The following is a 27,390-nucleotide window of genomic DNA, read 5'->3' as shown; positions in this document are numbered from 1 at the left end:
CCATCTCTTTATGGTCAAAGTGAATCTTCCATGTCACAAATCTCAAATTCTTACTGTACTCAATTGGTATCAACAGTCACCAGATATCAATCTGTTCAAGCATCTTTTGAATGTTTGAAATTCCGCAAAAACGGTGTGATGCCATCATGTCAATGTGGACTAAAATCTCTGAGAAAAGTTTCGAACACCTTGTTTAATCTGTGTGTAAAGAGTTAAAGCAGTTCCGAAGATAAAAGCAGACCCAATCCAGGACTTTAAACCAGCTTTGACTTTTACACTTTTGGTGGAAGTTGTCAAAAAGGTGGTAATTAAGCTTTATTATGCTGTGTTTATCATTGATAAATCATACAAAGCTACTTTACTAAAGTAGTCCAAGAGTCCAAGAACAAAGAATAGCTTTAAAAATGCCGCCTTGCAAAAACAAACAAACAACTGAACCTGCCATTATCCACTATTTACTATCAGATATATATTAAAACAAACGTGCCTGTGTAAATGTTTTCTGACAGCAGATGGTGATACACCTACGTAATTTCTGCTTTCCCAGATGGTATTAGAGCGACGCAGGCTTCACTTCTCCATATGCTCAGCTATTGCTCTGCTCTACTCAGCCAAATAGGGCAGCTTGCTATGAGCTCAGTGAAAGGCCGGTGGTTCCCTGGACTCATGAGTGATGGTGCTCATGTACAGCAGACCTGCCAGCAGAAATCACCTTGTTTCTCTGAAGTAGGATAGCTTCCATACTGTATGAGTGGCATTCATTCATATTTCATTCTGTGTCCTCTGGTATTTAAAGCTTGCGGGTATACTTGGACAAGATGTGGGTCATGCCTGGAGGTGCAGAGGCAGAGGTCATGAGCCTTTTGAGCTTTTAAGCTATTTATTGTAGGTGGGGAACATGAAGACAACACCCACTCTCGGCTCTGTGTCAGCCTCTGACCTTTTGTGCAGTATCACCAAATGAGCAGTCACAAAGTGCCCACTTACATGCCAACTTTAAGCTGCTGCTACAGGAGTGGGGTGCATAAAACCGCTGATGCAGGTCTAAGGCTGAGCGGTCGACTGTACTGTACTCTAAAGTGTGCTTCACCATTCGTGCACATGCGCTTGCGTGCAGGATTACAGAGAGACTAATGGACGAACACCCTCAGTACATTACATTTTATGTCCCTTTGTTATATTATGTTATTAACTTTGTTTGCTTTTAATCCTACATCTACACACATGGCTTCTGTGAAAGGAGCATTTCTTTTTATAAGAATTATTACTATTTATCTGTTTAACCTTTCATCTTTTTTTTTTCTTTTTTACTACTTTGTTTTTCATACATCCATCCATCTGTTTTCTTCTGCTTATCATTATCTGGGTTGTGGGGAAGCTGGAGACTATCCTACTATAGGTCGAGAGGCGGGGTACACCCTGGACAGGTCGCCAAGCTGTCGCTGGGTTAACACAGATAGACAGGCAACCATTTACACTCACATTCAAACCTATTGGCAATTTAGAAATCACCAGACCCCACTAACTGCATGCCTTTGAACTGTGGGAGCAGCACGGTGGCACAGTGGTTACCACTCACAGCAAGAAAGTCTTGAGTTCAATTCCACCATCAGGCCAGAGTCTTTCTGTGTGGAGTTGCATGTTCTCTCCATGTTTGCATGGAAAAATGCTTTTAGATCAACTTTTCATAACAATCTATGTAACAGTTGTTGCAAACATCAACCGGATTTGTAGTCAGGATCTGCATCTGTTTAATCAGCATCTGTGACAAAAAAATTGTCCTTAGTGTCTCTTTATGTGGATTTAGATTTGTGATCTACATTTGCAAATATTGACCTAACTGACCCTCTCCTAAAAGTCCTAAAAGGAAAACAAAAGACCCCCAAACAATAAATGCCAACATAATCTCTCACCAGTGACCTGTGATATTTCAATGCAACTAACGTAATTTTTATTTAAATTCTCTTGTTTTGTCTTTCCTTTACTCACTAAAACTTCAAAGATATCAAAGTTTCTTTTCCCTCTAAATATTTTAAACATCTACTATTTTCCCAAAGCCTATGAGTAATTCTCATGATTTCAATAATGACCAAAATAATTACATAAGTCACAGAGTAGCCCTGCTTTGTAAGGCTGATGTAGAATCTAGGTCATTTTTAACATTTCATTATTTTCTTCATTGTAACCTGTCAACATGTGTTGATTACTCAAAGTGAAGCCCTGCTTTTTTCTTCTTCTTTTTTTAATCCAAGTCACTTTGACCATCTGGAAGAGCATGTTGCTCACAGCTGTGACATCTGTTGTAAGGTGCAGGGCATTTCTCAGGTGAGCAGCCTGTCTGTACGTCAGCAGTGGTGTACTGCTGCTGGTGTACTGTTGCTGGTGTACCCCCTGCTTTGCTCACTCTGCAACTTTTTTGCCGTCACCTGCATAATAAATTTCAGCAGTATCAACTGTTCAGGCTGTTTAATTAGGATCATATTTACATGATCAAGCAGAATATATTTTTATTTGTAAGTGAGAAATAAAGATTGTGTGCAAACAGTAAGTGTTGTTGTAGTGCAAGCAAAATCCCAAAAATATCTGCTCGGATTATTTAATTTGTAGGTTTGTTACAGAAATTGTTCACAAAGTATTTTACAGTTTAAAAAATTTCCTAGCAGATGTGATTCTGAAATGTGTGAATTAATTGATTTAATGTAAAATGTCAATAACGTATTTTATTGACATTTTTTAAGTCATTACAAAATGTTTTGTTTAAATAAGACACATTTAAGAAGTTTGTAGTTTAAGGCTCTTGTTTCTCTGTGGAGTGATAGGATAGTGACCAGGAGAGGCCGATCAGCACGATGCTTAGAAAGATTAGAGGATAGGAACATTTAGCACGCATGTTTCATCTTATTAAACAGATCAATGTGGCGATAGGCGTTTGCACTCATATTGATTTAGAAATGGATTTAAAGTCACTTTTCAGGAACCCAGGGCCGTGAGTTTGTTTCAGATAAATAAATGGAAATAGTTGTGAAGACAGCGTAACATGTTGCTGGCTGTTCACAGTAATCATTGACATAGTTTAAAAATCCCTTCAGTCAGGATTAGCACCTGGCACAGCAAGAGGCATGTGCCGAGTCATATGGAGACGGGGAGGGAGGATTCACTCAGAGAAACAAGATCGCGCGTTTGGGGCAAACAAATGTTTCGCTTGAGTTTCACTAAACTGTGTCGGCTCAGAGTAGGTTCATACATCATTTAAATTTTCAGAAGCATTGAGTTAGAGGTGCTAATAGCTACGGTGAGGCAGGTGGTTTATGATGTAATGTTTGAACATGTGGGTCAGATAAACAAAGATCTGACTGGAAGCTACAACTTTAAACCTGAATTACACCAACATTTAAATAGCTGTTTTGTTTGATAATTCTTTTTCATTTTCAAGGACCAGCTTGAAGCAGAGGTTTTTATGTTTAACACTAAACGTTTTCCTTTTTCTATGCCCCCAGTTGGCTGAGTACCGCCAGAGAAAAGCTCACGCCGACTCCCAGAAGAAACAGAAAAAGAAGAAGAAAAAGAAGCCAGGCGAGGATTCGGAGGGGCATTCACAGGGAGGGGTGGAGGTCGAACTGAATCAGTCTGTGGGAGGAGAGGAGGTCACAGGTGGAGGACAAGATGGATCACAAGAAAGAAACAGAGACCCACACACCACGGAGTTTACCTTCACCAAGACGCTCAGGAGTGGAGAGACTGTCAGGCATGACCAGACGTACAACATAGAGGTAGATACTAGTTTTATTGCCTTTTCTCAACTGTCACGCAAATATACTCATAAGATCTCAGTGAGGACTAGTGAGGATTATTTTTAAGTTGCCACATCCTGAGTACAATTCTAATGTTGCGTATTAATTTCCTTTCAGATATCAAACTTGTGATTTAGCTCTGATTTAGTGGAATAAAGAGATAATGTTGCCCTGAACTGTGTCTTCAGCAACACTTATAATCAGAGTTTCTAAACAGTCTCTAAATTAAGCCTTTCAGGGGAATATTCAATTTTTTTGGCACAATCTATTAGCAGCTCGTCTAGTCTTTTTTTTTTTTTTAAACATGTTATTATTCCTCAGAAAGTACACTCCTTGTGCGCCTCCTGCACTCACACACTCCTGAAAATTTTAAAGACCATTTAATGGCTTTAATTTTTTATTCATAACAAGCACTTGTAAGAGCTCACAGAAAAGGCAGTGTAATGATGAAAGCTCTGTGTGGGGAGGGGGCGGGGAGATGGTCGTTGCTCCCTTGAGCCTAATGAGCCCTCCTTAGCTGTCATGACAACCAGAGCACAGGGCGCTGATTTCGTAATTTCAGGATTTAAAAAAAAAGTTAATAAATGCAGGGAGAGTTACAACAATATTTGTTTGGCAGAACTGATTCTGATTCTTTAGTTCTTACAAAGCATCTAATTATGGAGACGTTCAACAAAGACCATGACCAAGTATAAACCTCTAACTTAAAGGATTCACCATGCTTAGGTGGTCTATCTGCCCAAAAGTTCATATTGAGCTGCTTCAAGTTTTGACTTTATTTTTGTCCTACCAGTTTGCCTGGCTGTTTGAAGCCCCAGCCATTTGACTGGCTTGCTGTCCTGACAGCTCTGTTGTGACTCCAACTCAGATCTAAAGGTCCAGCTTGAAAATCTTTGCATTGACCTTAATATGTAACATATTCTGACCTGATTTGGATTTGAAACATTTCTAAACATTTTAAAAATCATATATTAAATTAATATAAGACCACTGTAGTCATAAAAGAATGGACATAGTCAGCAGGAATACTCATGTAGACTTTGGTGTTTACATGATGGTCATTTGGTGTTGAGATACAAGATAAGATCCCTCACACCATTATACCACCTGAACTGGATCCATGCTTTCTTGTTGTTTACGTGAAATTCTGACCTTACAATCTAAATTTCGCAGCAATTTTAGCGTCAGTTTCCTGTTCTCAGCTGATGGGAGTGATACCCAGTGTGGTCTTTCTGAAATTCTCAGACCAGACTGTCTGGCGCCAACAACTGTGCCAGATTTAAATCAGTTTTCTGGTGATTAACTGCGTGTGTACGCCAATATCAATATATTTACTAAAAACTGGAAGTAGATGATAAATTGCTTCCATTATTTTATTTTATTTTTTTAATGGAATAGACACAGTATGAGCATGACTGCAGTTCCTCTTCAGTGTTAGTGCTGTTTTAAAGCCGTTTTTGACGGTGTCTGACATTTTTACGATATCTTAGTTACTTAGGTTACTGACAGATAATTTCATCAAGCATGCCATGCTTTCTAAATAGTTAATTTCATATTCAAATAAATAAAATATTTTTGCACACTTCCAAGCCTGATTTTCTTTGGGTGTAAACCTTACAAGCTTACATAACCTTTCATTCTGCATTGAATTGCTATATTTTATTAAAATCGAGTCTCAACACTCCTGAAAAATAAATATTCATCCACCGTTCGGTAGAAAATCAATCTAAAGCACCTTTTTAAAATATGTGGACCTGAGGGTTCTTAAACGTTTTTTTCTTTTTTCTTTTTCATTCGAGCCCTCTCAGTTTCTTTTAACAGCCACTCTTTCCCTGAACCCTCTGCACATTTCATGCAGTACATGCCCACAAAATACAGGGTTGCCATGGAAACAGACAATTGCCTTTTAAACAGATTGAGATGTGACGGTCTGTGCGACCAGTTCCTGTGACCTTGCAGCACTTTTCAGCAGACCTTAAGGTTGGCTGAATGCCTCCGTGTTTCATCCACATTTCTTTACCTTGGAGCAATAAATATCTCTCTCCATTACAAAAGACCCAGATAAACTAATTAACTCCTGCCTGGACGGGGGCTGCTACACATCAACAACAAATGAAACATGAATTTTAAGAGACTGAATGATACTGAGGGGATTGTGGGAGTTTTTTTTGATGATAAATTATTGAGTCGCTTAAAGTAAAATGGTTTGGTTGGTTTTTCTTTTTCTTTTTCTTTTTAAATTCTGTCTCACATTTTTTTCCTTATCCCAGACTAACTGCTCATGGGGCCTGTGGTGGAAAGGAAGGGTTGCCTGGAAACACAACAGCATCAGTGTTTTCCACTGTCAAGCATCTCAAAGAGTTTTAAACCCAAATATGAGTGGGTTGACTAATTGGTGCCTCCTAGACCTTTGCATAATACTCTTTGCATCAGTGGAAACTGTCATGCAGCAAAAGAACTGTGATATTAATCGTGTCTGTGTGTGGAATTTCAATCGATTTGAATGCGAGGGGGCAGTTTAACGAGTCCACACACAAAAAACTAAAAAACTGATTTAAATGAGGTTGATCTTTCCTTCAGCGTTGTCCGCTTGTGGACCTCGACACCACTTCCAGGACTCTGTGCCTTGTTCTGACCTCTCTCTTGCACATGGACCATTTCAACAGAGTAAATTGCACAAACCTCTAATTAAGTGACAAACTAACCTGAAGTGATAATAGCTGCGCTTGGTTCTGTAGGCAAATACGCAGTATCCAAGAGGATGGTGACTTAGGGCTGGAACATAAACATTGGCTTGTTGTTTTTACTGCACTTCAATTTTCTATTCAGTTTCATTTTTATGGCATCATTTCAGAAAGCGCTTTATCCTAGAAGGCACAAATATTCTATGCTATTAGAGAAAAGTCCCATATGAGCAGCACTTGGCAATAAAGAGAAAGGGAGATCCATTTCAACAGGAAGAGACGTGCAGCAGAATCAGGCTTGGGGAGGGGCAGGGCCATCTGCTGCAACAGGCTTGGGGCTGAGGGGAAAGATGAGACAGAAAAGAAGAAGCATAGAGTTATTGTGAACGGGCCCCCCAGGGTCAATGAAGGCTTCTGTTGTAATATCCTGAGGCTTCTGAGGGAAAACATTTAATGCCAGATGTTAAAAATGCCAAACACCAGGTTGCCAGTGTGTGCCTACTCACACTGAATTGAAATTGCAGGCATTTCAGGTAAAACAATGCAATCTTCAATTTCCAGATTTGGGTCCATGAGACTTGGTTCTCTTTCCCAATAAGAAATTCAGTTTGCAGGTTCGAAATGACACACTGGAGCAGATCCCTCACACATCACAGGTGTGCACAAGTATCCAGAACAGGACTTCACCAACGATCTTACACTACTAATACATTACTTTGGCATTACTTCACAGCATGGCCTTAGATGCACAGTAACAAAATTACTTGTTAACAATAAAAACTTTAAGCTATGGCACAGATCCCTTTCCTGATTTTTTTTTTCTTCTTTTTTTCCTTTTAGTGTTTAAAAGTATTATACAGAAAAATGTTACAGCCGCAGTGATTCCGCTGTAGAAACATGTATGGGTAGAAACGAGGTTAGATTGAAACAAGCCTGACTGCTTATCACTGCTTTGAAAATCAAGCTCCGGTTACTCAGCTGGGTCTGACATACTCTCAGCTTTAATTTCACTCTGGCTGAGAAGGCTCGTGTTAGCATGTCGTTCCCACAGATGCCTGCAGAGAGTCGATGGTAGGAGCTGCTGTTCCTGTGTTGGCTGTAATTTCCTCTTTACTGTCACGTTCTAATCTTTTCATAAAATAAAAAAGTAATTTAAAAAGTAATTTTCATGTCTCTGAAAAGTTGTAGACCGCTCTGTTCTCCACAAAATGAAGCGTAAGGAAAGTGCACGTTACCCTAAACACAGCTGAGGTGTTGTTCAAGTTCTTCTTCTGCTCTGCCCTAGTACAGTTTGAATTTATGACCCAGGAATGAACCCACGAAGAGATTTTAATAATGGCGCTCATTAAACTGCAGGAGTGAGAAAAGAGCTCTAACAGAAGTACCCCAGCCCCATGCTTGAATGCAAAGTGCATACAGAAATAGGAGATATGGCAGACACTCATTCTAATGCTAAAAATTTTGGGATTCTCAACAAAGTAATAAAGTTTCAGGAATTGCAGTAACTAATGCAACTGTTTTTCATGTCAGGACAACATTTGCAAGAATTAAAATGATTAAAATAAATTCACAAAGTGAAGTGAATGGTTGTGATTGAAATCGTTTGTTTTATGTGGCTAACGTGTTGGTTTTATTCATTTTTTGTGTTGCAGCCAGAGAGTGAAGTTTCCACCACTGCAGAGGATTATTCCTCAGAGGTGAGACTTCTTGAAATATAAATCTTCACTTTGTCACAGAAATGTCACACCTGTAGCATGTGTGTAGGATCACTTGTGTTTTAATTAACTCCCTTAGCTACAGTTCCACATTTTGTCATTTTATTTGATCATTTACTTGGAGTCTCTTGGATATTATTTGGGTTTCCAGTGAAAATGGAAACTGTAAATCATAACACAGAGTGCGATGTTCTCTTTGTTCCTCTTAGCCACTTAATAGTTCAGGAAATATTCTTTGTGGATAAATGGCTTCTCCTTTCATACTATGTCCTTGCCAGCTGCTGTACACTTTCTTGGACAATAACCGAAACCTGTATTTTTTTTGTTTAGTTTTTTGTTGCTTTATAACACTACATTTTAAATCATTAACAGCCTCTGTTGACTGAGTCTGTAAGATGATTTTATGTTTGACTAGATGGAGAAAAAAGTAAATTAGGGTATAATTCAAATGTGACTTTAGTTAATGCTTTTAAATAAACGTTTTAGGGTATTTTGGAGAGATTAAACTCTAAAATTATGAGCTCCTCTGTTGCATTTCCCTGATCTTAATGTTTGACGGATAGCCTTGTGAATTAACAGGTAAATGGATGCCTTGATGAGATCACAGAGCACCAAATGATGTCTTCAAAGGATTTTATCTGGGTACAGTAATCTGATCGAGCAGTTCTTTCAGCTCTGCTTTGGCCTTGCTAACACTCGCTGCTGGACCTGACTCTCTGTTTGCTAAATATTTTAATCTCCTGTAATATTTCCTATAACCCACTAACCACACTTGTTATGTGCCGTACCTGTATGTATGTGAAGTATTTGAAAAGGGAGATGTAGAAAAGAAAAAGAAATTGTTACTGTTATAAATGACAAATTTGAAAGCCCAAAAGATTCACATGTTTCCGACTGAACAGAGGTTTGTGACATAGCTTAGGCATGAATTCTTTGAAGTTGAGATACGGTGGAAGATTAGAGCACAGAAGGTGTTACACAAAGAGCCGTTTTCTTTTAAGTCACCAAGGTGATGTTCGAACTGAGGAGACAGAAACCGGAGAGCTGCTGATCAATACAGCTGAGACAGTGAAATAGCAAAACCAGAAATGTGGTTTCAAGTGCAAAAATACTTACAGGAGAATACTGAGGATAAATGAAAGACCAAATCAAAGACAAACTATGGGATTAAATGTTGACAGAAGTCTTTTTTTCTTCTTTGCTACAACCCTTTTACATAAAATAGAATCATTAAAGAAAAATCTAATCTTCTTGCCGAATAGAAAAACCTTTGACTAAACTTAATAAGAGTATCTTTTGTGTATTCACTGATGAAAGAAAAGATTGGAAAACTTTTTCTTTCAGCAAAAAAAAAGTTTAATTACAATTACATTACATCTGTCCCTCTTGTGATTGTTAATAAATCTGAAGCATTTGACGACTGAGTTTTGTTATCCAGCCTTTTGAAATATGGCAGACAAAGAAATTGAAGGAGGGGAGGAAAAAAATCTGACTTAGATCAAAGCATTTAGCTATCACAGTTATTGTGGGATGAACCTTCTCCATACCAGAAGATTGCATTTGGGAGGGGAAAGAGGAAGACCACAGAGATTCATGGATGTAGTGAAGAACGTGTTGAGGGTCCGTGTGATAGAGGAGGATAGTAGGGATGGGGTGAGATGGAGACAGATGATCTGGTTACATGCAAGCCTTTTTCTGCTGTTCATCGATGAAAATAATAATAATCGATAACGGTTACATTGAAGCCTTTGTAGGATAAGTGCCTTTTTTAATTATTATTTTTTGCCGGAGTGGGAGGGGGCACACAGCAGAAGGTTGCAGGTCAAAGTTGAACCCAAGCTGCTAAGTTTAGCATCGAGTAAGATGCTCACCTGCTCAACCTGTGAGCTAAAACGGCGCTCAGTTCTCATTCTTTTTAACACAGAAAGTAGATCAGTAATTGGTCAGTGAGGGAGCTGATGGAAAAATGAACCTTATAGTCAGAATCGTAAAAACATGGGTCTCAGCAGAAACGTATAAATATTCATACCTGCCTCATTAAAGGCCTCATTAACTCCTAATCTAATTCGAATTCTGAGCCTTTCTACGATTCAGTAAAACGTATCATTTCAAGTTTCAAGGCTGTGTCGTTTTGAATAACAACGCTTTGAAACCTCAATAGGTAATAAATATACATTATATTTTGTGCATTTGCTTTCATGTTGCTAATATCTCATCTAACTTGAAAGCTGTTGCTATTTGGTGGCGACTAACTGCTAAGCTTGTTCTAAAACCTCATCGTCTATCTCTATGAATGCCATATTGGTTCTTCATGGTATTTTCCTGCTCAGGAGGAGGTGGAGTCCCTGCAACAGGTGACAAAAGGTAGTACGAGGCAGAATTTGGAGGAAGCACTAGAAGCCAAGACGCGGGCAGTGGAGGACCTGAGTCGAGAGCTTGACGAAATCAGGTCTGCGTTTGGTGCAGAAGGCATGCAGCAGGTAAGCATTTTTAGCACAACGCTGTTCTTCTGCTGCTTCTTCTCCTTCCTGCTCCCTTTAGGGGTCGCCACAGTGGATGGTCTGCCTCCATCTCACCTGATCCCCAGCATCCTTTTCTGTCACACCAACCCTCCTTCACTACATCCATTTAGTCTTCCAAGGCTTTAGGTCATAACAAAGTACAGTGGCTCCACCAATTAAACTCAGAAGCCAATTTTGAGGTCCATATTCAAATCCCAAGTGGTCAGAAGGGAAACTTTTGTAATAATGGAACATTTTCATAAGGTGCACAAAGTGATGACATTGGGGGGATTTTTTTTATTCAAGCCCTTTTAAAATTTTTCTGTTTATTTTTAATTGATAGAGTCAGAACGTTTTAATCACACCTGACATTTAAACAGTTTCACAATGAGTTTAAAGTTATCAAGATGGGAATATTTTTATTCCTGACCTTTACGTCCTTGGCAGCCCTGTAGTTCAACTTTGTACGTTTGTGTGTACGTTTCCTTTTATTGCTTCAAACACCAGCTCATTCATCTTTTTTTCCAGTCATATATATGAGTATTAACTGGTTAAGCTGTGCAGATTGATGATTTCACTTATTTCCATTTTAAATTTATAGCTGCAGGAGTTTGAAGCAGCACTGAAGCAGCGAGATGGCATCATCACCCAGCTCACATCCAACCTGCAGCAGGCCCGTAAAGAGAAAGACGAGATCATGAAAGAGTTTTTGGAGCTGACCGAGCAAAGCCAAAAACTACAAATTCAGTTCCAGCAGGTAAAACTGTTTATCTGTTCTGTACTTCTTACACTTTTAATATGATACTTTTGTTTGTAATTTAAAGTCTAATAAGCAATACATATTTGTGATAAGGTGGTCTTATAACCTTTATAAACTGGACCTGTGTTTTTCCCCTTTATTTTTTGTACTGTCTTATCTGACTGGTCATCACAGCTGCAGGCAGGTGAGACACTGAGGAATACGAGCCACAGCAGCACCGCGGCTGATCTTCTACAGGCCCGGCAGCAGCTTGTTCAGCACCAACAGCAGCTGGACGAGATGAATGTTGAGGTCAGAAAACTCCAGGAAGAGATCAGTGAGATGGAGTCGGTAAGAAGTTGCCTTGTCTGTTACGCTACATGTTAATATTTTTGTGTTTAATTAAATTGGTTGCACAGTGTGTTTTTTAAATGTAGCCCAAGCATTTCTAAGATGTAATTGTCTTTGTAGTCAGGAAGAAGAGCTGAAGAATCATTTATCCAAAGGATAAATGAAAAGGACTTGCTGATTGCCCAACAAGAAAACCTTGTTTCGAGTCAGGAGCAGTCACTGACAGAGTTGAGAGCAGCAGAGGGGTCTTTTGCACAAACACTGAGGGAGAAAAATCTGTTAATTTCAGAGCAAACTGCAATAATCACAGAACATGAGCGGTCACTGACTCTGCTCAGAGATGAACTTGCTCATGTGGGAAGGACTATAGATGAGAATATTATACCGCAGTCAGATGAGAAAGATCTAATTATAGCAGAGAAGGAGAGAGTCATTTTAGAACGTGACTGTTCCGTTACGCAGCTCGAAGATGAGCTGGAGACCTCCGAAAAACATCTGCGCGAGCTCCAACAGCGAATGGCTGTAAAGGAATCTGAGCTGGAAAAATGTCTGGATGAGTTGGAAAGCACAAGGTCTGACTTGGAGAGTTATAAAAATGAAGTAGAGAGTTGTAAATTACAACTGGAGATGGAGCAAAAGGAATTGGAAATTTGTAAGAGTGAACTTGTGACCTCCAGACAGAAAGAGCGAATGTCATCTAATGAAATCATGCAGCTCATGGGCACAGTCGAAGATCTGCAGAAGCGTTGTCACCGGGGCAGCATGTCTGAGAGTGACACCGTTCAAAAAATGCAGGGAGAGACTGAGAGGAAGCTGGAGCTTCTCAGGGCGGAGCTGGACGAGATGTACGGCCAGCAAATTGTCCAGATGAAGCAGGAGCTTAATTTGCAGCATGCAGCGAGGGTGCAGCAAATGACTGAGCAACATCACGCAGAGCTCGAGCTTCTAAAAGCGCAACAACTGTCCCAAACTCCCACTGGCAGTGCTGCTGAGGTGGGTGCACTTAACACTAAGATTAGGGAGCTCCAAGAAACTTTAGAGCAGTTTCAATCTATGCATGAAAAAGCCAGACATGAGCTTAGCGAAGTAGCCAGAGAGAAGGTCAGCCTGCAGGCCAGGGTGGATGGTCTTCTTCAAGAGCTGCATTTAGCTAAAAACAAAGTGGAGCAGGTATCCCACAGTCTTCTCTCTCAGGAAAGCCAACAAGTTGAGCTGCAGCAGCTCCAAGAGACCATTGACAATCTGAGGAGTGAGCTGTCTGCTGCTCAGGAAGCTGCACAAGAAGCTGAAACTAAACATGAATCTGAAATAACCAATTACAAGATTAAGCTGGAGATGATGGAGAGGGAAAAGGATGCTGTGCTGGACCGCATGGCAGAGTCACAGGAAGCAGAGCTGGAACGACTGAGGACCCAGCTTCTGTTTAGTCATGAAGAAGAGCTCACCAATCTGAGGGAAGACTTGCAAAGAGAGAACTTCTTAAACACAGAAAACCTTCTCAATGAAGCTGCTATCAAACACGAGAAAGCGCTGGATGAGCTGCGCGCTGGTTATGAAGAAGAAGTGCGTTTGTTACAAAGGGCGAAAGCAGAATTTGCCACAGAGCGGGATGAACTTTTGCACCAGATTCTTGGACTCAAAGAAGACCTGAAGATGGCTTTGCACAGCTCTAAAACAGACAAGCTCGTCCAGCAGCTCCAAGAGCTCCAGGTCGAGCTTGAGGAACTCAGAAAGGGTGGAGAAGAACGAGCAAGAATGGAGACTGAAATGCATACAATACTAAAAAAGACGAACGTACTTGAAAACCAAGCAAAAGAGCGAGAGCTGCACTGGGAGAACAAGCTTAAAGAGCATGAACAGGAAAAGGAGACGCTGATCCAATCAAATAACACTTTGAAAGAAGAGATTAGCTCAAAAATCACGAAAATTGAGACACTCACGGCAGAGAACAATCAAATCCAGCAACAAGTAGCTGAGATTAGGGAAGAAGTAGAAAAGCAGAGGACTACTTTCTCTTTTGCTGAAAAGAATTTCGAGGTCAATTATCAGGAGCTGAAGGAAGAGTACAAGTGTCTCATTGAGGCAAAGACGCAGCTGGAAGAGAGGACACGGAAGGAGACGCTTGAATTTGAGGCAAAAATTGCCAGCCTTCAGTCACAGATTCGAGAGGCGGAGGAGAGCAGCAACATGGAGGACACAACTGATAAAGCTGTGATTGAAAAACACTCTACTGAACTAATGGAGAAGCTTAATGTTACTTTGAATGAGAAGGAAAGCCTGACTGGAAGGCTTTCTGAAGTTACAGAGCAATTAATGTTTACAGAGAGCAAAGTGGGACAACTGGAAGAAGAGCTGATGAAAGTGAGACGAGAAAACTCGGAGGTCATTGCCCGAAATGAAATCCTAGAGAAGGAACTGGAAAAGAAGCAGGAGATTACGACAGAGCAGATAAGAGGGCAGGATGCCCAGAGAAAAGCTAAGCTCCAGGAAGATGAGGCAGCTCTTGAGCCAGTTTGTTCTTCGGTGGATCATCACATTCAGATTCAGTCTCTGCAGGAAGAGATCAAGGCTCTTCAGTCCCTCTTACAGGCAGCTGAACACGAGAGAGACGCCATTCGGCAGACTCTGGAGCTCAACAGGCTCTCACAGACTCCGTCCCCGGCAACGGTGCAGTCCTCGGAGGAGGGACCTGTTGAAGGACGATCCTCCCCGCAGAAATCCTCAGGCTCAGGGTCAAGCAGGCGCAAGAGGCGGCAGAGGTCGAAGCAGGAGCGCAAAGTGGGCTCAGCTCTTTCAGAAAGCAGAGAAGAAAGACAAGGGGAGGAGAAAGAGGAGGCAGCGACTGAAGAAGAGAGAGCTAAAAGTGCTGCAGAGGATGAGATGCAGCCTCAGATGGAGAGACAGGTTGCGTCTCGTTCAGGAGAGGGGGCCGGTAAGGAGGACTCCACTGATGGATACCAGGGAGACGGAGGCAGAGGCTACATCAGCAGAGAGGTAGGCACTCACATGTATCTGCTGCAGCACGCTGCTACCGTTTTCCTTTGCCTTTTTTACAGTATATGTCTAAATGATGAAAGAGCTTGTGAAAAGAGTTAAAACTGCATCACAATTAATGCTGGGGTGTTAACACTGTTATTATTATTATTATTATTAGCTTTGTAAAAAAAAATGTGCTGATTATGTATTTGTAGCCAGATCTTGCTGAAATATTGAAGAGAATGTGACTGAGGCGTTTCAGCGCTGACATATTTTTCTCTGTAGTGAGAAACAGTTATGATTGCAGATTGCCTTCAGGCTTGCTCTGAAAGGTAGCACTGAGCAACATAGTCAGGCTGCTGTGCTGAAAGATACAGTTTCAAGTTTAACCATTCAGCGAGGTAATTGTGGGAAATAAGCACGCTCAATGCAGCCTGCATGTTGCATTGAAGTGTCCATTGATATTCTGCTCATTTCTACTTTTTAAAGAGGCGCTATTCAATATTTATAATCAGCTCCTCCTCAAACTCTGCGTAATAATGTTGCTTTTTAAAATGGCTGGAAATGGGGAAGAAAAGCAGTCAGCGAGTCTTCTGATAGCTTTGAATCATTGCAGTTGTGCAGAAATGTGTACATTCTAGTTTCTTTCCATCTTGCAGGGAGTGAAGGGTTTGAGGTGAGAAGCCATTTTAACCCAGTCACTTCTGTGTCTGTGTCACTTCAAGCTGTGTCACAAATGCACAAAGAGTACAAAAAGATCGTGTACGGTGTCTGTCTGCCATTTTCACGTCTGTGCCTCGTCATTAGTTTCTCTCACCTCCTGGGTTGGAAAAGCCAAACATGCAAAACCCCCAAAATACAAAAAAAGCAAGGGTTAAAAATGTAACGCTCACTTTAAAGTTTTACTTTAGTAGATATGCAGTTGATTTGCAGTGTAAGAGCCACATTTCTATTTAAATGACTTTACTGATGTTCTGTGTAGAGTTAATGCTGGGTTAAACAGGAGATTATAAAATCCCTGCATCCATTGTAAAGTGTAGTGGATACTTTTAGGAAAGAGTTACTAGATGTACTCCATGCTCCCACTCAGGAAGTGATCCTTAGCAGTGCATCTTATCTTTCTGTTCATCGCTGTCTTATTTGTGAGTGCTTGTGGGAAAATATCAGCTTTAAAAACTACAATATGTTTACTCTGCTTGCTTCTTTAGGTGAGCGGACATGGGCCGACCGGCGGCTCAGAGCACGCTGTCGAGGGAGAGCCGACCGAACATGTAAATGTCACTTAAGCTCACATCCTGCCTTTTGGTTTTCAGTTGCTTTGATGCATCAAACAGTGCGATGTAAAGGTCAAAATACTTTTTAAAAAACAACCCGCTCATACAGCTGCACTACAGTGCAACCTGTGCTTTTATCCTACACCCGTCTAATTTTTTTTTTTTTTTTTTTTTTTTAAAGGATGAATAAATTCCTCCTGTTCATGAGTAGGTACAGGCAACGAGATTTGATCATTTCCACACTCGACGTGCCTCAAATTATCAAGTGGATGTGCTTGTTGTGTAGGCAGAAAATTTTCACCAGGCAAAATAAAAAATAAGCTCTGCATCAGCAGTCGTATCAGACGGCCTCACGAAAAATTGAAAATAAAAATTGTCATCAGAGGAAAAGCATGCTGTAAGGCATACAGTAGGGGGGGAAAAGTCTGTTTCTCAAAGTAAAATGGTCCTTGATGTCAGGGAGCAGCTGGGGATAATACTTGACAGCACCCCGAGGCCGAGCTAACAAAGTGTGCAGGTTTCTGTGCAAAAAAAATATGCTCCTAAAATCTCTGTAAACATCTAAAAACCTCAGTTTAACATTAGGAACTAGACTGTAGACTACTTCTTAATAAAACCACTCCATTCCCACTTCAGCAAGTCTCTTAAAAACAAATATGGGAATTGTTTGATATATTTGAGCTTTTCCTTTTTCAGTATTTGGAGTAAAAATATGTCATTTTTTACCATAGAAGCAATTTTTAAAAGATTACTTTGTTACATGTAGCAGCGTCACATAATAGCACAGCTACCATCTGCTTGTTAGGCACTGACCATCTCTCATCTGCATGTTTTTAAGCAGCAACATCTGCATAGCTACAGGTTTGAAAAGAGTCTGCTCTGCATCCGTCAGGTGTAGTGCGAACGGGAGATGGCGTCATTTAAGTACACCCTGTTCAGAATGTAGAGTGCACTTTAAAACGTTTGACATCAAAGGTAACAGAATCATAGGTTTGCAAGTGTGTAACCATAATGAGTTTGTGCTAATGCACGATGCATAATTAGAGAGAGAAGCCTCACCGTGGGCCTTTTGTTCCTCGTTAAAGAAGTGATAATAGCAGACCTCACATCCTAAACACAGATGGCTCGTATCACGGCTCTGCCAAACAAATATGATTGCTGGCGTTATGTTATTTAATAATTTATGTCTTCTGGTTATTACATTAATGTAGTATTCTGCATAATTTAATTTGTGGTCAATTATAACTGATATGTGATTATATTTAATTCTCCTTTTTTCCTTTGTATATAAATATCATAATTCTGTATTTGTGTGTGTGTGTGTGTGTGTGTGTGTGTATTTAATAGCATACATATACTGAATATCTGTATGAAAAGACACATCCCATTATGGGTTATTTGATGTTGATGAGATGATCTCTTCTTCCTGCTTTAAGGGTGAGTGCAGGTTGCAAATGGAGGCCCAGCGCATTAGCCTGTCTCAGATCCACGCTGCCCAGTTTGAGCTGCTGCAGGAGGAGACCGATGCCCGCACACGCTCTCTGGAGCTGCAGCTGCAGGACCTGAAAGATCGCGGTGAGCAGATAGAGAGCTTTGTGTGCATCTGTGTTTGTGGCAAAGCAGAGCAGCAATCTGATGGGCTCATGTGTCCTCCACAATTTTGTTTTTAATACTGCCTGCTTATAGTTATACATCAAAACCTGTATGATTTTATATTACCTACATAATTTTTGCGCTTGTTTTTCTTAGATGAACAGAAAAGCTTCAAATACCAGGATGTGATGCAAGCAGTGTCTGAAGAATGCACTGCGATTATTCTGGTAATTACTAAGGAATAATATTTGAATTTGGTGAATCCTTTCCCTTTTTTTTAAAAAAAAAAAGTGTGGTGCTTCATTATTATCTCATTCAGCCTCATCTTTGTTTCTTTTCAGTCTTTTCGAAAAATCTTTGGTGAAAAGTTTTTGGAGAGTGTCGATGCAGAGAGCAAGCCGCTCACTTCAGAGGAACGACCAGTAACTAGTGACTCCACCTCCATTATCCTGGAGGCCAGAGGTACGCTTTTAATGAGCACATTAAACAAATATTGCATGTAATAAAACACATGGGTCTCCTGAATGCGACCACGGGGTCGCCGTTAATTACTGTGTGGCTACCAAATGCTTTTACCGCAGGTGCACACTCGGATACAAAAACAAAATGTAACCCTTCTTTTTATTTTTCTTTCTTTTTATTTTTAGAGCTTTACAGAGAGCTTCAGCAGGTCAGAGAGAGGATTGAGCAGGAACATCGTCGACTCTCACAGCTCCAGGCTCTGCTGAGAGACGATGGGAACAAGGTAGAAACTTACTCACCCGCAGCCACAAGCTGTGCTTCAGTTCTACACTACAAGCTAATTCCAGCCAAGCTTTGAGGTTTTGTTTTATCACAATCAAATATTTCATTATCAAATATTTGAATATGTTCACAGCAGAAATAATGAGAACTGTTTATGTAGTTTCATTGGCTTTGAAATTTCTTAATTAGCAGGTTGGACTGCATGCATCAGTGCATGAATCGTGCTGTATCATTTTATGTTAGTATAAAACTGAAAAGTAAAAGGTTTTGCTAAGGAAATTATTCTATATGGGAAATAATATTTTATAGCTCTGAAGTGTTTGTTCCAAGTATGCATGGAAGAGCCCCACTAAATCTGTTGTTTTCCAGATGAATGAACTGCAGACAGCGTTCAGTGAGCTGAAGAGCAACAGTGAGAAGGAGATCTCTGATCTCCGAGAACAGGTCGCCTCTTTAAGCCCCTCAGCAAGCAAAGGTAAATCTGGAGTTCATTTTTCTGATAAAAAATGAAACGCTATTATATGTCAAAGCTCATGTAAGTGTGTAATGATGATAATAATAATAATAATAATACGTCTTAAAGATCCCAGGTTTAGGATCGCTATTATTCGTTCTCTTGTAAGCTGTCTGCAGCTGCAGGCTTTAAAGTGTTGCAGAGTTGTGCTGTTGAAGTGTGTGATGATTGTTGTGCCCAGAAGGTCCCTCATACTTTGAGCTGGTGTCCTGTTTGCATGGTGCATTTTTAATTTTTGCATAAACTGCTTTGTATTCAGACTGTTTGTCAAATGTGTATAAAAGAATGCAAATGCAATGCAGTAAACAGCAAAACAACATTTTGACTCTTCTGTCCAGAAATATTTAGTTTATCTTTTACCTGTAAATGTTATTGTGACTAAGTTATTTCTCTGCTCATTCATTTCTTGATAGATATATGCATGTAGGCTTTTGGCACTGCACCAGGCTGCATTCCCAGAACAAACATAAAAGTATCTTGTAATCAATTTAAATCTGATGCTTTCTAGTTTCACATTTCACCTCTGTATCGATTAGATCTGGAGGAGCTGCCCGGTGCATCTACCTCCCTGACCATGGAGTTGCAGAGGCTGAAGGCCGAGGCCAAGGAGAAGCAGCTGCAGCTGGAGGAGAGTCACAGGCAAGAGTTGGAGCGTCTCAGAGCTCACTACCAGCAGCAGGCCACAGAGACGGAGGAGCGATACGCAACGGAGCTCTTCATGCTGCAGCAGCGACTGCAGGAGGTCACCACCCAATACAGGTGATGCGCCAGTTAAGCGAGACCCTATTTAAATGTTTATACGCATTTTAAGACAAATTAGTTTGTGAAGAAAACTTGCACAGATAAAAACAAGTCATAAGATATTTTTCACTGGGGGGGAAAAAACTGTAAAACACTTAAAACCCCAAAGTTAATTTTTATAGATGACTTTACACTCCATTGTTGTTTCATGTCAGACTTTTTAGTTTTTAAACAGCACTGAAGCTGCGCTGATAACATCTCGTGTTTACGTTTAAACACACGGACTCATTTTAATGCTCAGTCGGCCGAGTTTGTGTATGTGAAGTCTGAACAGAGAAAATGACACGAGTGACGGTACTAAAGATAACTTCAAACACAAGCTGGTGTGCACGTCCTGTGCAGCACGTGGAAGCTACCTGACCCACTTCAGTTGACAACAAAGCCTTAAATAATGAAATATTCACTAGGCCGCCCACAAACATGTGAAAGTACCTTGTCAGCCTTTACATGTGGTTTTCAGAGAGAAGGGAGGCAATAAAAAAAGAAATCCACACGCTAAGTGCCATTTTCTTTAATTAAACAAACTTGTGGCCAAATTGTAAGCAGTTGTATCTCAAACGTGATCTCTGAACTGTATATATCCTGTGTCTTCCATCGATCCGTTTTCACGCATCCAGCTTTTGGTTTCCGGGGCAGTAAAGTTAGCCTTTATGTGCTAGCTCATACTTCCTACATACTTTGAGTAGAGATATAATAAACTAAATACATATTTATATATTTTTAATGCATGAAATCAGTCTTTCTTTCTTTCTTTTTCTTTTATAACTAAGACGCTGCTGCCCTCCACTGTTTGAGATTGTAAATATAAGCTTGTTTTCCTCTCCTGACTTAAGTCTAATAAAAGATTTCCAGAGGTGTGGAATTCAGTCACAATTTTATATCCAAGTAAATTATTCTTACGTATATATCTTTACTTAAATTACTCCATTACTCCTTAGGGGCAGAGTTGCACTCAGTAATTGTTTTTTTTGTTTGTTTGTTTATTAAATAAACATTATTTAAAAATAAATAGTAAATTTACATCAGCAGCGTTTGACTTAATGAACTTCTTGTAAACCTTTTTTTAAAAAGCGAAAATGATGAGTTGCAGCACATTTAATTTTGTTTATTTTATCTGTTAGCCTCATTATTAATTATTAAAAAGATCATTTACATACATTTTTGGACAAAGACAACATTTGTGTGAAATGATAGATAAAGCATGCAGGCTCAATAATAATGTAATAAAACTTGAGTTGACGGTTCTCCTTCTGCTTCCCCAGTGTTCCAGAGTCCGGCTCTGAGAGGATGGAGGAGCACAGAGAGGAACTAAAGGTTTGGTTTCCCCACTTTTCCTCTTCCTAAGTCTTCCACGTCACACGCAGCATATCGTAATACAAGCTGAAATATGAACTTGCATTAAGATGCTATGACAGTAAGGGTGGATAGGAGGGAACAGTTGAAGCCTTCAGGGTAAAACGTGCCCTAAATCCCCCGCCTCAATTCCACAACCAGCATCGAGAGTTAGTCCTATATCTAACGATTAAAAGGGGCTGGACGTTGCATAACGCCGTTTTAACCAAGCGGGCGTATTCTAGTTTTGGTGGCTGCATGAAAGGAGGATTCTGTCTTGCGTGAATGAACTGCGGTCCATTTAAGCCATTTCAACTTCCCTCTTTCCTCAGTTTGTCATTCTTACTCCCTCTGACCTCAAAACTGCACGGCTCATGTTTTCAGGCTCTCACATCCTCACACAGAGATAAGAGAAGAAGATTGACAGAAGTGGGGATAAACTGAGGAAAAAATCTGGCACTTTCCGACGTTGTATGTTTTTGATTTGAAGCGTCTAGCTTGCAGCAAGGCAGCAAGGAAGGCGAATGACTGTGAAATAGACAAGGAATGTCTCATCACAAGACAGAGTGGTAGTGTGTTAGTGGAAAGTGTTTCTGTATTGTAACGCAAGACATCGCTTTATCTCTTTATCATGTCTGGGAGGCAGGGAGAACACATTGCTGTATTTAGCAGTGGATGAAGGATGGGGGGAGTTTAACTAGAGGAGTTGGTTATTTCAGGAACCGTCTTAAGGAACTTTCATTACTCAAATCTTCACAGCTTGCTTCGTTTTAACACACTGCTGCTGTTGTACACTTTTTGACTTCTTTCACTCTTTTCAGGAGCTGAGTGGGGAGGATTTGTCAGAGGAAGATGTGGAGCTGTCCCAATCTGTCAGGTCTGCAGGCCTGACGGCACAACTGCAGGCACTGAGGAAAGCGCTCTATCACAAGTACCTCCAAGAAGTCGCCGCTCTCAAAGAACAGCACAGCAATGAGCTGAGGCGACTGAGAGAAGAAAGGGAACAGGAGGGGAGACCGGGAGACAGAGGCGAGAGAGAGCAGGATGTCAACGGGATCAGCGGTGCTGGAAGCTCCACCGAGAGCCTCGGGGTAGCCGCGCAGGTCCCTGTGGAAGAGAAGCAACACCGGGAGAGAGTGGAGGAGGAAGTCGCCAGAGTATGTGGACATGTATTATGGGTTTTTGTGCAAACATCAGGTCGAGAAAGCCACTGAGATCAACTGGTGTGATCTTGTTTTCAGAGGCTTGATCCTCAGGTCGTGGACGTTTATAGTGTAGTTTGTGGACCCCAAAAATGAATCTTTTAGATCTCCATTGTGTCTTAAACTCCCTCCCTGTCTTAAACAAAATCATGAAGAAAATGTCTTTGGACCCATGGGTTTTTTTGTTTTTGTTTTTTAGGCTATAGTTCAGATGTCTGTGGAGTTTGCACAGCAGACTGAGCTGGCTCGAATCAACAAGCGTGCCCGTGAGACAAGCTCCTCCATGCAGACCCAGTCGGACGAGGAGGCGCTGGTGGACGGGGAGAAAGAGGAGCCGACTCCCAGAGATTCCCTCACTGCAGGCAGCAGGCTGGAAGAAGTTGAGAGGGAGAGACTGCAGAGGGAGCTCGTAGAGAGGGACACTGAGATTAGAAAGTTAAAGGAGGAGCTGCAGAAATCTGCAAAATCGGGACATGAGCAGGTCAGTGTCATCTACCCAGCCGTCACATGCAATGTGTGCATCTGCTCTCCACTTTCAACCAACATCACACATGCATTTATTCCCTCTGACCGACTTATTTGCTGCTTTCATTAATTTTAAGATGTACCATGTCACAGTTCAGGTGTTGCATCTATTGGGTTGAATCTAAGTTATATATCATTTATTTTTTTAAGTAGTAAGAGTAGTATTGCTTTTTGGCTACTCTTACTTGAGAACTATGAGCTTGAATTTTTGTTCCTGAATCTGGGATTTTTTTATATGCAGAACTTTAATCAATAATGTGGAGGAAGCAGTTTGGTTCTGTATTACAATATAGTTTCACATTTTGCATACACACACCTACTTCGTTAAAAAAATAGTTTTTAAGTATTTTAGTCAAATGAGGCTGTAATTTATGAATTTTGTAAAGTTTCATCAACTATCTACCCTGCGTGCCCTGATTTCCATGTGCTGACTGAGTATAATGTTATTTTTCGAAGCACTCCTCCTGCCTTCACCAGCCATTTGCTGCATGATTAAGCTTTAACTGTGTGATAGCAGAGGCTGTCATTTTGAGTTTTCCTTGTGGTATGAGTTACTCCACCCCACTCTCTAATATAGTATAGTAAAAAAACCAAAACTTCTAATACTTCAAAAAAAAAAGTTCATGCACAACAGTAAGTGGTTTAAAATAACTGTAATGATGAGAAAAATCCATCTGAGTCTTAAATTATTCATATGTGTTATGGTATTTACTTTGGGTCTTTGCAGAGACATTTTCAAAGTTAAATTAAGATATGGAAATGATCCAGATCTTAATGATCAACAGAAATAAATAGCAAAAACTTTTTTTTTTTGATAGAGGCAAATCTTTTCAGCCTAAAAACATACAGTCAGTCTATTTACAAACTGTGATGCTGAAGCTTTCCGTTTAATCTCAAAAGTACAATTTTCAGAATCAGAATACTTTATTAATCACTAAATTACTAAAGAAATTATGTGGTTACAGTTGCTCCAAGACAATTAGAACAGTAACTAAATAAACAAAATTAAATAATACAATATATTACAAAGTTCACAAAATATAGGTAATGGCTCTAATATATAAATATTCATATTATAGCAGAGAATAGATGGATGTATAGATCTGTGTGTGTGTGTGTATATATGTGTGTGTATATATATATATATATATATATATATATATATATATATATATCTTCTAGATTAATGCATATTTATCAGTTGTTTATTATATCAATGGATTCTGTGCAAAAGAGATCCCTGCTTCAGCCAGAGTCTGACTGAAATTGGAAAATATTAACCTCCACACAACTAGAAAAGATCAGTTACTATCTAGTGTTTTTTGCTTTTAGAGACTAATTACAAACGTTTGCAAATAATTTCTGGGTAATTTAGAAAAGTAGACAAGTCGGCCACACTCAGCTGGTTACCCTGGTTATGTTCTGGTTGTAGTCCTATTTAAAAGCAGCATTGCCAACTGCCTGTTTTTCTGGGGGAAGGAGGGGGCTTGAAATTAAACCATCTGAGTCTCTGTTTCATATCTAGAAGGTTCTGACTTGACTGAATGCAATTAGCTAATGTGAATTTCTATAGATGGCAACAGATTTTCAAATTCATAACACAAGGTAGCAATTGCTCTGGTTGTGCTGTTGTCTCCAAGCAGCGTTTTCCCTGGAGTGACCGAGACATTGTACAATTACTTTTTAAACCAGCTTTGTTAATTGTGGTTCCATTTAGGAAAATAATTTAAAAAATCAATTTAAATTTGTTTTTGTAATACTCAGAAATAGCATGACTAAGGTAGTTTGCATATTCTACAACAAACCACAGACACTCACAGTCTGACCTTGGTTTCAGTCCTGAAAACAGGAAAAATGCATTTTCCTGTTTTCAGGTGTGACAGTGTGCAGTGCTGTGTTCTTACTAAAGAATATTAGGAAATAGTAGCATGCAAAACATGTGCTGAAGTAGTTTAAATAACTACCGCTTGTATTGCAAACTACATTAACACCTGGCATGTAATCAGTCCAGTAGAATGTCTGGATCCACATTAGTTAGCAGTTTTGCAGTAAGATGATGTCTCCAACTATTTATTTATTTTGATTTGTCACTTATGATTTGAGCCAAACTAGTAAACTGATCCCATAAACTGTTTGTTTGGGGGCAACGATGGGATAAACTTTGCATTACTGCTGCTCTTCCAGGAGGTGGCGCTATCGCCTCTGCCAGTCTTTGTGCCTCAGGTGCACCTGTTGCCATAGCAGCACAAAGATAGTAGTGTTTCTCTCAGCTCCAAGGGAGTTAAAGTGTGTCTTTGTGTGCGCTTGTAAAAAGGCCAGTGTGTCTATGTGCGCCTTGCTGGGCCTGATTTGAATTCACTTTTACTAATGGTCGCGCACGCTCAGCACGCTCTCTGCTGCTGTCGAGAGTTTTCAGGAGTGTTTACACGGCCAAAACTTTGCAATGACGGGGCTGCTGTCTGTGTTTTCTCTGCTGCCCGTCCAACCCTTAAAGAAGGAAGATAGCGGTGATGGAGAAGCCGAGGACGACGGCGATCCAGGCGGGTCGGGAACAGCAAAGGCTGATGAACAAAAACTGTCTTCACAGGACGACGAAGATTCTTCTGATAAAGAGGCTGAGAGGTACCTCTGCATTCATGCTTTCTCAGTATCAAGACATCACTGTTGTGTGGACAGATGCTCAGTTTGTTTTCATGATAACCTGTTGACTGAGTGCCGCACACATATTTATCTATCCAGTTGTTCACATGCGAACTCCTCTTCAGTTTTTTTTATGAGTTTAGTACTAACTCTCCATCTTCTGATGATTTTTAGAAACTTGTTGCGTGAAGCCAACATGAAGCTCAGTCAGGTGCTGGTTGAAGTCTTGAAGACCACAGCAGCAGCAGAGGAAACGATGGGCCTTCACATGCAGAGTCTGCGTGATGCTTCCGGTGCAGCACAACTTCCCCACTCCACCACACAGTCAGCCAATACAGAGCCACTCCGACTTTATAACACAGGTGAGTAACATCAAGATTCAGCAGTAATTCAATACTGAATCCAGTTATTAGCCAAAAACAAACAAGTGAAAGAGCAGACTGCAAAACTTCAAAATATGATTATGTGTTTGGACTAAAAATACTGCTGATAGTAGCTGACCTTGTAGTACGAAAGTCATCATCAAAAACTACACTGATTAATTTCCTGAGATTTCTTTAAAACTCTAGACTTGAATTTCAAATTTGATTAGTCTCGCTCAAAACACAAAATATAGCAATGACACTGCATCCACAGTTATTTTAGCATCTGTAGCTGCAATTTAATTGCTTCTGTCATTAATAGGAAATGCAGTACCATGTGCCTGAACAAGGAGATGTTGCCTTCTATGGAAAAAGTTGCCAAGCGAACATTTAATGCGATCAGATGCAGATAACAGTACTGATGGTCGTATAATTGAGGTGATAGAAAAGTATTAGATTGACCTAAATGGATGATTAAGGGTGAGGGTTATATCTCCATGGAGGCTAAGCACAACACAGTCTCTTGTTAACTTTAGATCCTGGATTAATTTGTTATTTTGATATTTCCTAAAAAACATAGCTGCTCATAGTAATCAGTGACCTGCAGGTCATCAATAGGACACCAGAGGTTAGACAATTAATTGGCTAACCTAGCATAAGTCCAATGTTAGACTTTATCATGCATGCATTTCAAGTTGTCACTGCACAGACACTAAACATGTCCGCCCGTATGCCTGCACTCTCCAAACAGACTGAAAAATATTACAATAAGAACATCTACCCGTCTGTGGAGTCCACAAGCGAGTATAATCCTTATTCTTCTTACTTTGTTTTTTTGGGGGGAAATATTACCTCTAAAGAGGACACTGAGGATTACAACACATTCTTGGCACTTTTGTACAAATTCCTATTATAACAGACTTTTGCTGATTGCAGGTATTTTCACCAAAAAGTATTTTTAAAAAGTATGGTTGTGCTTATCGGGGAAGCATTCAACGTAACACTTAAGGCTTTTTTTTTTTTATTGCACAAGTTTTCTCAAAAGCTTGTTTTCCCATGACTGATATCGGTCATAAAGTCCAGTCAGTCGTGTATGCACGGTAGATCGGGGTTGGTCTTATCACATACTTTCATGCAAAACAGTTGGAGCTGGTGAATCACCTACCTGTGTGACGTTTATATATGCAACCGTGGCAGCACTTTATCTCATTTCCCCTTTTTTATGAAAACATATTTAAAACACAGTTGAGCAACAAATGCCTGTAAGAGTCACAAAACATTACACATATGTGTTCCCGTGTTGCACAGCAACTACAGTGCTTTAAGTGTTTTTGTGCCACATTAATTCATTAACTTTTCTGTTAGTTTGTTTTGCATTACCCCCCACAGTGTGAACTCTTCCAAGTTTTGTTACCAGGTTGCATAAGAAGTCTTTCATTTAGGAACAGAGCCAGTTGGGTTTCACACATTTTTTGTGGTTACAATTAGAGAAACTTGAGCAATTCAACCAGCGTCATAATAAAACCGGCTCGTGTCCTTCAGAAGCTGCTTTGCCCTGTTGTGCTGCATCTTTATGTCGCGGTGCCTTCTTCTTCTGCTGTCATGATACTGTGTGATTATGAGCTTAATAACATAATGTGAGTTAC

General features: G+C 40.1%; 1 protein-coding gene across 4 annotated transcripts in view; it reads left to right on the top strand.

Moving 5' to 3' along the window:
- Window positions 1–27,390, top strand: part of akap9 (A-kinase anchoring protein 9) — a 64,893-nt gene that overhangs the window by 6,126 nt on the left and 31,377 nt on the right. For 3 of the 4 annotated variants that reach the window (XM_006787939.2, XM_006787941.2, XM_006787938.2), the window contains exons 2-20: window positions 3,498–3,770; window positions 8,128–8,172; window positions 8,770–8,832; window positions 10,521–10,670; window positions 11,293–11,448; window positions 11,626–11,781; window positions 11,902–14,775; window positions 15,966–16,028; window positions 17,468–17,606; window positions 17,781–17,851; window positions 17,966–18,086; window positions 18,272–18,369; window positions 18,738–18,843; window positions 19,419–19,641; window positions 20,946–20,997; window positions 21,837–22,172; window positions 22,417–22,698; window positions 25,237–25,364; window positions 25,557–25,744. In XM_006787939.2, the coding sequence (XP_006788002.2) occupies window positions 3,498–3,770; window positions 8,128–8,172; window positions 8,770–8,832; window positions 10,521–10,670; window positions 11,293–11,448; window positions 11,626–11,781; window positions 11,902–14,775; window positions 15,966–16,028; window positions 17,468–17,606; window positions 17,781–17,851; window positions 17,966–18,086; window positions 18,272–18,369; window positions 18,738–18,843; window positions 19,419–19,641; window positions 20,946–20,997; window positions 21,837–22,172; window positions 22,417–22,698; window positions 25,237–25,364; window positions 25,557–25,744 (5,524 nt within the window). The remainder of the gene's footprint in view (window positions 1–3,497; window positions 3,771–8,127; window positions 8,173–8,769; window positions 8,833–10,520; window positions 10,671–11,292; window positions 11,449–11,625; window positions 11,782–11,901; window positions 14,776–15,965; window positions 16,029–17,467; window positions 17,607–17,780; window positions 17,852–17,965; window positions 18,087–18,271; window positions 18,370–18,737; window positions 18,844–19,418; window positions 19,642–20,945; window positions 20,998–21,836; window positions 22,173–22,416; window positions 22,699–25,236; window positions 25,365–25,556; window positions 25,745–27,390) is intronic. The other variant, XM_006787940.2, reaches the window with a different exon arrangement.

Source organism: Neolamprologus brichardi, chromosome 22 (genome assembly GCF_056152115.1).
Source record: "Neolamprologus brichardi isolate AB-2024 chromosome 22, ASM5615211v1, whole genome shotgun sequence".
Taxonomy (NCBI): domain Eukaryota; kingdom Metazoa; phylum Chordata; class Actinopteri; order Cichliformes; family Cichlidae; genus Neolamprologus; species Neolamprologus brichardi.
This window is presented reverse-complemented; position numbering and strand designations above follow the sequence as displayed.